Here is a 13,455-nt window from a genome sequence, read left to right on the forward strand (position 1 = left end):
GCACAGGGCTGGTGTGATATTCACACTGGGCCTGGCCCTTAGTGACTGCTCAGCACTGCGACCTGTTCACACCTCAGCATGCAGAGCCAAAATTCACTAGCCATCACCACCCTGCACATGCCTGGATTCTCCAGGGAGTGGTGGGGCCAGGGGACAGATCCGATCCGAGGCAGGTCCCAGGAGATGCAACAGGCCTGCCCAAGGGCTGTCCTGCTCCTCCTGAGGTGCTGCTTTTTTGCATGCAGCCAGAACAAGATGACTGTTTCCTTATCACAAGGCAGGTCAGTTTGTGCAGACTTCCACTTGACAGCCCCTCAATTTCAGACAAATGCACCTTTCCAAACATCTGCATTGCTGTCTGCTGTTTTTGCCAAGCCCAAGGCTATGGCGCTGACAGCGAGCCCAGCGTCCTCTGTAAACAGAACATGCGAAGCAAAGCAGAGCCTGGCCTCTTGCACCCACCTGCTGGCCCTTCTCACCGGGAGTTCATGCACAACCCACAGTTGAAAAGAAGCCCTTTTATTGAGCCCCGGGGCTCTATAAAGCCTGAATCAGGTTAAAATGAAGGTGAGACTTATTTTAGAGTAAATATTGATTTAGAGTGTGAATGCCAGGAGGCGGGGCACGCCTCCCTCTCCAGGTTAGGCATATCCAAAACAAAAAAGTTCAGGACTGGCGGGGCAACTGTTCTAATTGCTGCTTCAGCCATCTTCACTTATGAATGTAAGACACTGAGACAGTGCACTTGGGGGAGAGGGTCCTTCCCCAGGGGATGTGCTGAGGCCCCTCAGAGTCAGCCACAGCTGCGCCCCTGGTTAGAGTCCCCTTGGGTGGCAGCAAGGCCTCATACATGAGGCACACTCCACTTCAGAGTGGAGACCCTTGAACCCCAGGGGCATGGCTGGAGGCTGACACTCCCTCGGGCACACGATCTCCCTGGTCCAGTGAGGAGAGGGACATCTCCCAGGTGTGAGCTCATCCTGACTCTGTAAGTGACCCAGAACTGCTGTGTGTGAATCCTCTTCTTCAGCATAAGGAAGCAAGAATGGGAAGCTCCTTGGGTAGGAAGGAGAGGCTGGTGGGCAGGAAGCAAGTGTCCAGGGGCAAGAAGGAAGCTCCTGCCTGGTGGGGGGCGTCTCGTTTTCCAACAGTCTTGCAGCCTGAGGCTCCCTATCACTCTCACTGGGGTCTAGAGACCACCAGGTTTTATGGCAATCTCTGTGTGTATCTCTGACAGTCAGATAGAGAGAGGAGGAGCTTTCAGAATAGAAGCCCATCTTAGACTTAGGGCTCACTGATTTTCGCTGAGCCCTGCTGGCCTCATCTGCAAGAGATGGTCTAGTTCCAGTTACTTCCAGGACTCAATGAGATAAAGCTCGTGACAGTGTCCAGCCAGCCATGCCTCCCAGGTGTGCAGTGCACACCTGTACTCTGCCCTGTGGTGTGCTTCTCGTGGAGGGTACCGGCCTTGTCTATCTCCTACTGCAGCCCTGGGGTTTAAGAACCAGAGTCTGCTCCTCCATGAATAAGGTTTGGAGCATCTGTCCTGCTTGGGGCATGTGTGAGTCTGGGGGGGGGGGGTGCCCAAAGCAGGTTGTGGGTCTGACTTGGGCTCCTCTACTTTTCTCATCTTCGAGGTGGAATCATTTGTCATTGGCTCTGCCGGCCTCATGGGGCTGCTGTGAGACTTGACCAGGACAAGGCAGCTTGAGGACACAGAGGCCCACTACAAGTAGGGAATGGTGGTCGCTGTCCAGAAGTGAGCGCAGGCACTGACCTCAGATTCCGATGCATCCGCTGACTTCTCCTTGAGGTTCACACTCTCGGTCAGCACAGCGCCGTTGTACATGTTACAGATGTCCTCGTCTGAGTAGTGCAGACCACCAGGGCTTGGTCGGGGTGGGGACCTGGGATGAGAACCAATGTCTCAAGTTACCCTCTGGGCAAAAGATGCCCTCTCCTGAAGACCTCCTAACCTGCCTTTCAGCCTTTATCCTGTTGGAATAAGAGGAAACCCACAGCCTTTGACATCACTTTGGCAACTGATGCAGCCAATCACGAGCACTGGCTATCTGGTCCTCCTAAGGCCTCTACTTGCCCAGCACCTGCCCATCTCAGGGGCTGTGCTAGGCCTGGTGACCCTGGGGGAGTGAGCCAGTCTGGGCCTGGAGGGACCAGGGAGACACTCAAGTACAAAGAGCACTGTGAGGTCAGACTACTAGGCTTGGGTGCTGGGAGCTCACTGGGTGGGCGAGGGAGGGGAGTACAGCGGACACAGATGAGGACAAGGTCATGGCTGACCTGCCAAGCCAAGGAGTGTGAGTTGCATCTACTGATGAGAGGGCATCACGGCAGTTTGCACCAGGCCTGGTCTCCGGCTCTGGTGTGGTCCAGAATGGGGACTGGGGCCAGGTGGGATGAGGAGGTTGCTAGAGCATTAACCCTTTGTGTAAGCAGAATCTACCCCCACCCACTGTATCTTCCCCTCCTTTGAGAGAAGGTGAGGCCTGTGATGTTCTCCTAACCAGTGAAATATGGTGAACAGGGGGGTGTCATTGGCTTGATCAGGTTATGTTATATGGAAAGGCTGAGGGACTGCTACTCCCATCACTTCCATGATCACATGATGTTACATGAGACCCCAACTAGGCTGACTGGAGACAAAGATGCTCCTGCCAGCCTTGCAGAAGCAAACAGTATGCTGTGAAAAGTCCCTGGAGATAAGCCCATGGAGGGTCCCTTGAGGGGCCTCCAGGACCAGAGGGTGGGCTCCAGCTGAGAGCCAGGAATAATCTAGGGCCCTTGGTCATGAGCCCACAATTAAGTGCATTCTGTCAGCAACCCCAGTTAGCTTGGATGAGGATCCTTGCCCAGTTGTGCCTCCAGATGAGAACATACCCTGACTCTACCCAGATTACAGCCCATTGAGACCCTGAGCAGAGGATCCAGTTAAGCCATGCCCAGACTCCAACCTACAGAGACTGTGAGGTGATAAGTGTGCATTGGTTTAAGCTACTAAGTTTGTGGTCGTTTGTCATGCAGCGATAGAAAACAAATGCACTCTTCAGTCCCCAACTTTCTGGTGAGTATCATCTTGTAGCTGAATAAAGCCCAGCTTCTAGTTTTCAGATGAAGAAATTACAACTTGGAAAGAAATTCTGAGCACAAAATACTTGAGTTTTGAATCAGGCAGGATTGAGCGCTTCTCATTTCCCTGAAGGACGTGCAGGGATCCGTTATTGAGAGCAGCCTGTGGTCAGTCAGACGGGCAGTTGGCACTGCCTGTGCCCACCAAGGGACCACGGCCAGGACCTCCAGCAGCTCCAGACAACCCCTCCCTCATGCTATGAGGCGTGAGCTCAGAGCCTAGCAGTGGTTGCAGTGGAGGTCTTTCATTCCCCAGTGGGAAGTGGGAAAAGCAACCCTTGGTGATCAAGCAAGGAGAAGCTGCTGGCAGAGAAAGCAGGCATTGGACAGAGCCTGCACTGGGAAGACTGGTGGTGTGAAGAAGACTTCTGGTTTTGGGCAGCAGGTATTGCCTCCCTCAGGGTCGGCTATGTCTTGGTTTCTTCAGGAAAGGCCAAATAAAGATCCAAGTCCCCACCCCCCCGCACTACCTCAAAGAGGATTTATTTTGGGAAATATTACATTTCTTATCTAACCATTTGGGCAAATATTTTTATCTGGGGAGCTAAAATGGTGCTGTCACCAAAAAGGAATTGGAACCACGACATGTGCACTAGAGAGACATAAATCAATCATCTTTTTTTTTTTTTTTTTTTTTAGTTGGAGTCTCACTCTGTCATTCACAGCTACCCCAGCATTGACCTGCTGGGCTCAGGAGATCCTTCCGCCTCAGCCTTCCAAGTAGCTGGAACTACAGGCACACACTACCACGCCCAGCTAATTTTTTGATTTATTGGAGAGATGAGGTCTCGCCAAGTTGCCCAGGCTGTTCTTGAACCCATGGGCTTAGACAATCCTCCCACCATGGCCTCCCAAAGAGCTAGGATTACAGACTTGAGCCACCATGATCAGCCATAACCATATTCTTCTTTTAAAGGTATTTTAGGAATAATGCTAGAGGACCAAATCCCATATGGCCCTGGCCAGACCAAGGCTTAGCCCTCCTTGGAGCTCCTAACAAACTGACCCCTCTCTCCCAGCAGAGAATCCTTTCCTTCAGTTGCACTGAGGTCCCGTTGCTAGGACTAAAGAGGTGAAGGTTCATTTTAAAACCCAAGGAAAGGGTCAGTTTTCATTTCTGTCTTGATTTTACTTCGCCCTTGGTTCTCAGCAGGTTCAGGATGGTTTGCACCTGACCTCTTGGGAAGTTCAGGTCCTTGACTGAAACCAGGTGATACGGATGGACAAACCAAACCAAAAGAGCCCCTTCCATGGGGAATGCAGTTGGCAGAGCAGCACAGCTGAGGGCTTCCAGAAGTCACGGCCTGCACTCCCGTCGGCTGGCTAAGTGACAAGGGAGCAGTCAGCTCTGAATATAGGAATACAAATTTTGAGATGTGACCATAGAGCTTTAGGGATGGATACATATAAATGCGTGGGGGGAAGATCTCAGGGTGCCCCACCTTTCCAGATCCAGCAGCCCCCTGGGCTCACCCAGAACGATCAGTTCATGAGACAGGCTCAGGGGACCCCAGATGGAAGGAGCCACCAGGCTCGTGTCCTAGGTCCTCTGCCCTGCCCTGCTCATGCCCCCTCCACAGCCATCCTTAGGCGGTTCAAACACTGTCTGGCCTGGGGAAGGCTCTTGGTCCTTCCACTACCTAAGAGCTCTTCTTTAGAAAGGTCGTTCTCCTGGAAATAACAGATACTGGGAACACCAAAGAGGAGAAGGTGGGGGGGCGGGGCAAGAGTTCAAAAATTACTTTTCAGGTGAAATGTTCACTATTCGGGGAAGGAAGACACCAGAAGCCCGATTCCCACCAGTATACAGTGTGCACATGCAACAAACATGCACTTGTACCCCTTGAATCTAAAACTTAAGTTAAATAAATAAATAAAGGGCTTTCTTAGACTGCGCCAACCCCACTTGTCTGCGGAACCCGGTAAGACCATTGATTGCAACACCATATGCTGGAGCCACACCCGGACTCTGGTTTTGCCAATAGAAGCGCCTGTCTTGGGACTCCGTCTGAGAAATCTGTGTGCTGAGCCCTTCAACTCCACCACAAAATGAGGTTTCTTTTTTCTAGGAAGCAGGTGAACTCAACAAACGAAACTATTATCCGTTCTTGGGCAACGTGCTTTGAGGTTGCAAGTGTCTCTGCTCAGAACTCAGAAGAGACATTTGCAGCAAGGGAGCAGAGCATGTAATATTTTACAATTCTCTTGGTCTGGTAACTGTTACACAACAGGGAAAACCTGCCTCTCAGTAGACAAATGAAATGAGAGATGTGACCAGATGTCACCACTGGCTTCCACTTCTTGCCCTCAGGAGAGTCACGTGGGGGTGCTCTGCTCTGCTTTGGGCTGGCCTCCTGTGCTGCTGACAGAGGGTCTACTGCAGGGAGGAGACCCACCTGGGCCTCAGCACCATCCAAATGATCTGAGATCCCGAAGCTCAGCTAAGAGGCAGGAGAGGCGTAGGTACTCTCTGGGCATTGCAGGCTGCACCTTTTATAGACAATGAAGGGAACTGGAAACCTTGTGGTCTGCCTGCATCTGGATGGTGTGCAATTTCCACAAACATGCAACTAAAAGTAAACCCAAGGCAGGTCTGGACAAGGGAGAAGAGGCCCTCCTAATTCTGGGGGACCCCGGGAAGACCCCTGAGCTGCCTATTCTCCAGGTGAAGCATCCTCAGGCGTTTAGGTGTTTTTCTTCCAGACTCTCAGGACCCCTCGCCAACCCGAGTCCTTCTCGCCAGTCAAGGGTTCCCAGACCAGAGGAAGGTGTACTACAAATCAGAAGGCAAACAAAGGTTATCCCCTCTCTTCTTTGGGAAGCCTTGCTTTCTGCTGGAGTTGGGAAAAGGGCTACAAGGTATGAGGCGATGGTGGTGAAATCATTCCTGTGTGTACTCACATGCACATGTGAAGTGGCAATCTATATCATCACAGGATAACCTTGGAACACACCAAACGATGAAAACTGCAACCACCACCCATCCATGCAAGGACACTGGATCAAGCTTGTAGCAGCCCTGGGTGACACCTCTGTGAACTAGGAACTCCTCATTCCAAGGTGCCCAGCAGTTGACACAGAAGTGTCCTGGTCACTTCCATATATTGGAGGTCCCACCTTCTTTCTATATCTCCAGAAATGTACTGAAAATAGCTCCAACCCCTCTGCCAGTCCTGTCCCTCCTAGACTCTGTGCTGCCCTTGGTGGGCCGGGAGTCAGTCCCAGTGGTGGGTGATGTTGGCTTTCAGGAACCACACGGTAGGCATAAAAGGTAGCAGTGGGCATGGGCTTGTTGCTGGCCGCACCCGCCCCGGACACTCAGGTCCTCGGGTGGACACAGCACACAGCACTGCCTCCCTACCTGGTCCCATTCTTCTTCAAGAAGGTGCTCTTGACATTGAGGTGGCGGCTGTTGAGCTCCAAGGCAGCAAATCCTCCATTATCCAGGGTCACAGACTCCTCCATATTGGAAATGCTCTTACCTGAAGCCCAAACCAGGAAAACGAACACAGACGTGTTGTTAGTGATGCCCAGCCAGAGCTGGCCAATGACAGGAGGTCCTGCTGTGTGGAGAACCTGGGGTCATGCAGGACCGGCTTCAGCTCCCAGGGCAGTCAGAGCCGAGCTGGGGAGCAAAGCTAAGTATGGATCACAGTACTGGAGCAAGGTGACAATATTAGCATTTTGGTGTTTGTGTTGCTGACGTCAAAATGCCAGTATTCTTGCCAGTGTTTTGTGAACATGTACTCAGAATGCACAAACTTTTTAAAAGTTGGGGAAAATAAATAATTGATACATTTCAAAATAAAACATTCAAAATCTTATAACCAAACAGGAAGTAAAAAATAAATTTACGGGGACATGATAGCTAAAGGAAGGCCACGGGGTTTCCTTCTGAGGTGCTAAGAATGTTCTAGAATTGATGGTGGTAAAGGTGCACATATCTGTGCATTAACCATTGAATTGTATGCTTAAAAAAAGTAAATTTACAAATGCATATCAAAACAAGTTCTCATATACATTAGCAGATCACATGAATAAAAATAAAGTTATGAGAAATCAAACAACACTTACAAATTCCCAATGGCTTCCCAGCTCATTTGGTGGGAAAGCCCAAGTCCTCAGTTGACTGGGCTTGGCCTGGTCCCTGTCCCCGTCCAGTGTCATCCTGCATCCCTCAGCCCTCCCCCCGCACTGGCTCACCCAGAAGGCTTTCCTGCTTGCTGCTCCCTCTGACTGGAAGCCCCTTCCCCAGTATTCTCCAGGCATCTCTCCTCTTCCTCAGCTCACAGCTCCAGTGCCCTGAGACCAGAGGCCTTCTTCCCGCCACCCAGGGCGCCTTCACCCCCCACCCCGCTTCCTCACGCCCAGCCCCCGTCTTGGTCTTCTTGTCTGCAGTACTGCTCCCCATGGTGCTCCCTGCCCGCCACTTGGAAACACATCTGCTTGCTTCTTGGAGCTGGTCTTCCATTTGTCTCCCTCTCCTGGACTTCATGCTCTTCAAGGTGTGAACTTCATCTGCCCTGCTCCCCATCCCACCAACCTCCAGGAAGGTGCCCACGCACATACCACAGGCTTGACAGGTATTTGCTAAGGGTGTTGACATTTCTAAACCCCAAGGGGTTCCTCTCTGTTGGGTCCTAGCACCCCCTCTCCATGCCTCAATGCTCCATTGTGGGTGACAGAAGAACAGATAGAGCAGATGAAAGATGGGCTTGCCTGTGACGGGGATTTGGGTTGATGGGGGATGAGCAGGTGAAACCAGTATCAGAGAGGATGCAGATGTGGGTGGGAGGATCAGGGAGTGCACGCAGGATGGGTGTTGAAGATGCTGTAATAGCAAAGGTGTAAGTGCAGCATGTCTCCTGGGCAGGAAGGGAGACATTCTGGTAGACAAGGATTATTTTTTCTAGGCTTCAATTATGATGTTAAATTAATACTCCAGGGCGAGGCTGAGTATCAGAAGCTGCAGGTCAGATCTGTCTTTTCAAGTCTGTTTTCCAGATGGAGAGCGAGAGTGAAAGCGGGGAGATTTTCATGCGCCAGACACAGGATTCTGTAATAGCATTAACTCAGTAAAATGACATGCCATTCATACATTGTAAATCCCACGGGAATAAAATCTGATTTACGAACACTTGTTAGAAGTGAATTTATACAGAAAAAAATAAATCCTTTCTTTGAGGGATGAATTGCTTAACGTTACAGAGGCAAATGGCAGGCATGTGAGGTGCCTGTTTTATTAACTCCTTCAGCACCAAGGTGGTAAGGCTGATGGCCAGTCAGGAATCCACTCCACCCAGCTCCTGGCCCCAAGGCCTAGTGTAGACCACTCATCAGGGATCTGCTTTTCTAAAAGGGGAGACAGGCAAGCTGAAAAGAAAGGCTCCAATGAGGGGGCTGGGCTCAGGGAGAGGGCTGGTCCGGCCGGTGTGGGTGTTGCGTGGGATAAAAACAGTCTGCAGTCTAGAGCTCAGTTCTATTCTGGTAATACAGAGAAGTGGCCTCACTGGCACTTGTGAGAACTTTTTAAAAAGAAAGGATAATAAAGTGCACAAAGGGCACTAATCCCAAGCAGCTGGGCTGATGTTTTTGCTTTACAAGTGTAACCACTGTCTGTCTGGAGGGAAAGAGCTTTCTCAGCTTCCTTAAGGCCCCTCACGCTCCCTCCTGTTTGTGTCTCTCCACCAAGAGGCAGGCACAGCACTTCCACTCATCGTGGTTGCTCCCGAATGGCATATAAACAGTCACGCGTTCATGTGCTGGCCTTTCCACAGTCATTTGTTCCTTTCCCTAATGATGGTGACTCATTCAGCAATAGACATTGACTGCTGCGACACCTACTCCATGCCTGGAAACGCAAGAGTGCACAGGCCGTCAGGGGACTCAGAGCTGGATCATGGACCTCAGGCAAGGTACAAAGTCAAGTGCTTGAGAAGGGCTGTGCCATGGAGATGTCCCTGGGATATTCTGCGAGCAAAATGTCTACGATGTGCCTGCTCACTGTTTTCATGATACTGAATAGTACAGTATTCTATCTGCTTAACGCTTTCTACTTTCCGTGTTAAAAAATACAGCCATTGGCTGGGTACAGTGGCTCACAATCACAGCATTTTGGGAGGCTGAGGTGGGAGGATAGCTTGGAGTTTAAGACCAGCCTAGGTAACACAGTGAGACATCATCTCTAAAAAAAATTAGAAATTAGACCGCCTCAGTACTAGCTACTTGGGAGGCTGAGGCAGGGGGATCACTTGGGCCTAGGAGGTTGAGGGTACAGTGCGCTATGATTGCACCACTGCACTCCAACCTGGGTGACAGAGTGAGACCCTGTCTCTTAACACAGACACACACACACACACATACACACACAGGCCTGCATTTGAGCAAAAGTACAAAGGTATAGAGGAGGAAGCTAAGGCTCAGAAAAGCCAGCTGACTCAAACGCATTATCCAAGACAAGCGGCTAATCTGAGGTTAGTCGGGGCCAGCATCTGGGTCCCCAAGGTCTAGACCTCTTGCTCTATACCTTCCTGCCCTGGAAAGAAAATCGGTTGCATCTGTCAGTATCACCTAGAGGAATGGAAAGGGGATGCTGGCACAGCAGATTCAGGAAAGAAAAACATTGTCAGCTCAAGGGTGTTGGGGCATTTGGGAGATGAGGGAGTGAAGGCAGACATCACACCTGTGCTGCAGTTCTTGTATTTCTTATTCTGTCCGTGCAGGACCAGGGCAAACACCACCAGCAGGATGACGATCAGGCTGGACAGAGCCATCACCAGGAGGAACCACCACTCCTCGTAGAACGGGGCTTCCACTTGAGCTGCGGAAGAGATGCAGATGCACAGTGACGCGTGACAGGCGCTTCAGACATAGTCATCTCCTAGGAGCAAGGCAGGAAGGAAGGAAGGGCGAAGGATGCGACGGATAGCCCTGGGCTACAGGTGAGAGGAAGCCGCCGTCCAGCCAGGCTGTTGGCGCTTCTCCGGTGGGGCCAGGTGCAGGCCCCTGGGTCCTCGGCGGGCTCAGCAGCAATTCTATGGAATCAGGCTCAGGCCCCTCTGTCCCCGGGGACTCCTCCGCCTTAGCGACTTCTCTATCCTTGCGCTTGCCCCGACCTTGCCCTTCAAAATTACCCTTTGTGCTTACCTTCTCCTAATTCTGAGATAGGCAGCCTGCAGGCCTAGTTTCTAAAATGAAAGTCACAAACCAGCTATATGCTAATTATAATGCATTAGCATACTAGAAGACACTCCTGAACAGTGCCGGCAGTTTACAATTACCATGGCATCTCCTGGAAGTTCCCCTACAGAGTTTAAAAGGGGGAGGAACCCTTGATTCTTGGACCTCCCCACCCATTTCCTGGAAAACTCATGAATAATCTACCGCTTACTTAGCATATAATTAAGAGACAGCTATAAAAATAAAGCCCCAACAATATATGGTTGTTGTTCTTCCTATAGACCAGCCCAGGCTGCTCTGCCTGTAGAGTGACTTGTTCTCCGTCCTTTCAATAAACTTACTTTTATTTTTCAGCCGAAGTCCAGTGATGCCCGAGGGCTGCTCTGCCTATGGATCCATTTCTTTAATACACTAACTTTTTGCCTCCTACTTATGGATCGCGCTTGAATTCCTTCCCACATGAAGCCAAGAACCCACTTGGCCTCTCAGGCCTCAGAACTCAGTGCTGGGGTTCTCTTGCATCATCTTTCTCGGTGACTCTGGCAGTTGGGGTCCCCCTAGCTTGTGTCAATTTCATCAGCCTAAAAACACTGTTTGGGTTAAAGTGCCTGGATTTCCTTCTCTCTCCCAGTGCTGGGACTTCCCCCCCAGACAGCTCTGGGTCCCCTCCTTCCCCATCACCCTCCGTTGCCTGTGTCACCGCACCCAACCCACCTGTTGGGGATCTTCCTGTCTTGCTCAGATCCACCCTCTATGCGGCCACCAGGGAGAGCATTCTGAGATGGAAACAAGTCCTCCCTGCCTAATCCTTCAGTGACTCCCTGTCGTCTTTGGGGTAAAGTCTGGTCCCACAAAACCCCCAGTGCCACCACCCCCAGCTGTGTAGAAGCCTCTTGCCCAAGGACTCAGTGGGTGCGTTTGTCTGTCTAACCCATTGGCCTCCTCCAAGGACCATGAGCCCCTGAAGGCTGGGGGCTGTTTTATTGACCTTGTGCCTCCGGCAAAACTGAGCTCAACTGAGCCCCATCCTTAGGTATGTTTTTGAGAAACAAATAGAAAAGGTTTCATTTAAAGGAACCTCTTCTTCCTTATGTTTTATTCTGTGCACTAAGAAGAGAAAAACAGGAAAGTATTTCTCAATGGGTGTGGGTGGTCCTGGGGTCCCACCTGAGGGCTCCCACATGCTTCTGTAGGGAGCGGGCTTGTGGCATCAGAAGCCAGAACACAAAGCTCTCATGGACAGTGCGCGAGGCCTGCCTCCCAGCTGCCACACCCCACAGAAAACACAGCCACCTTGCGTTAAATATCTCATGGACGAATGAAGGATGTGTGCACACTGGGAATAAAGGGGGAAATTGGCTTTGGATAATGCAACTCCACAGGGTTTCGTAGATGACAGTATTTTAAATCCAAAAGATATTAAGTGGGTTTTCAGGCTGCACATTTAGTACTCCACATAACAAGTCTGCTAAACCCCTAACCGACCACCCAGGAGTGGCCTGGAGTGGGCCTGGCTCTGGTGCCTGGCAGGAGAGAAAGGCCCAGCTGTTCTTCAGGGTCTTGACAGGGGCAGGACCCCCAGGCTGTGTGGCCCGGGGCCTGATGCCGTGTCCACAGGGGACAAGCCGCTGGCTTCTCGGAAGGATGGAACTAGCGGACTGCAGTCCAGCCCTGGATGCAAAGGAATTTCACAGAGGCAACATGCCATGTCCCCGTGAAGAGGCGGGTGAGAGTGTTCTACGCGAGGGGCCAGGCTCTGCCATCTGCTGCGTGTGGGGAGTTGCTTTACATCAGTTTCTCGTGGATCAAACACAGGAGGCTAATCTTGAATCTGAACTGGGATGAGGAGAGCTGTGGGTTCCTTATTCTCTTCTCTCTGCTTTGGGGTGTGCTTCACATTTTCATAAGAAAAATTAAAGAAATGAGAAAAGTTCTAAACCTCCTCATTAAAAAACCGGTGGTTCTTTGGGTCCCTTCCTCGCAGCCCCATTACTGAGCAACCCTGGAATTCAAGTGTGCTCCCAGACCAGGGCAGGTTTACCCATGGACCCTTCAAACTTCTGGCAAGGAAAGGACCATAGCCGTTTCCAGTGTCGACAAGCGCAGCCAGTGGCCCTAGCAGGTCTAAATGGAGGGGGGAGCGGAGACGTGTCCCCTCGACTTGAGGAAGAGGGGCAGTGAAGTTGCCCGGCTCAGCCTCTCGTGGCATCTGGACCCAGCCCTCTCTGCCCTGCCCTGCACGCTGCCGCAGGGCCCTCTTCTCCAACACAGCCCACCCCACTTAACTCCAACCCCCTGGCTCACAGCTCCTCTGCATATTAGAATCCCTGCGAAGTTAAGAAAGGAAGGCCCAGAGCCACTGAAATCCTGGTCTGGGGCGAGGGCCCGGCGAGGGTGTTTTTAACACTCCCAAGTGGATCCCAAGGAGCAGCCAGAGTCGAGACCCACGACTCACAGGCACTCAGGAGGTGGGAGGCACCCAGGACGGGTGACCAGCCTAGCTGCCCCTCCGCCAGCTGCTCCACCTACCCCGGGCCCTTGGGTGACCAGAACTTTGTTTCTTCTACTCTCTGCCTCCTGCCTGTTTCCTGTCCCCTGTGGTCATGCCCTGTGCACCTTCTGATTCCTGGCGAGGTCACTCACCCTCTTCCACCCTGTTCATACCCCTTGCCACATCTCCGGTAACCACAGATATGTCTGTCACCTCGCCAACATGCACTCCAGGAGAGGAAACCTCTCCTTGGGCTCTCTGCCACGCCACCCAGAGCAGACCCAGGGCCAGCCACCAGAGCCTGTCCAACTCCCACAAGGAGCACGCAAAGAAAGGCTCGGCCTGACAGATGGTGGCGGCTCCACGGCCTCCATCCACAGGGACTGTGACAGGCACCCGCCCACCCCGCACCTGAGCAGCTGCAGTCCCTGGACTCCCCACCTCTCTGGGAGGCCCCAGTAAGACAGGAGCTCTCCAAGTACTAGCGGGTTCCCCTGTGGCTGCTTGGGCCGGGTTTGCCCTTTCAGAATCACCTGCTGCCCCCTGTGAAGGGCGTGTTCCCTAAAACAAGGGCTCTGCTCTGCTTGGGAACATACCTTCACCCCCACGGGGACACGGCTTAGCTCACTCTGACCACC

General features: G+C 51.9%; 1 protein-coding gene across 1 annotated transcript in view; it reads right to left on the bottom strand.

Annotated features, from left to right (window-relative positions):
- Window positions 1-1,726: 1,726 nt before the first annotated feature.
- The window catches only part of SDK1 (sidekick cell adhesion molecule 1), a 619,404-nt gene continuing 607,675 nt past the window's right edge, over window positions 1,727-13,455 (bottom strand). The window contains exons 41-43 of the mRNA XM_008068469.1: window positions 9,830-9,967; window positions 6,509-6,629; window positions 1,727-1,907 (exon numbers count right to left, since the gene is read on the bottom strand). Of these exons, the coding sequence (XP_008066660.1) occupies window positions 1,727-1,907; window positions 6,509-6,629; window positions 9,830-9,967 (440 nt within the window). The remainder of the gene's footprint in view (window positions 1,908-6,508; window positions 6,630-9,829; window positions 9,968-13,455) is intronic.

Source organism: Carlito syrichta, unplaced genomic scaffold (assembly GCF_000164805.1).
Source record: "Carlito syrichta isolate Samal-C Ts95f unplaced genomic scaffold, Tarsius_syrichta-2.0.1 Scaffold311002, whole genome shotgun sequence".
NCBI lineage: Eukaryota > Metazoa > Chordata > Mammalia > Primates > Tarsiidae > Carlito > Carlito syrichta.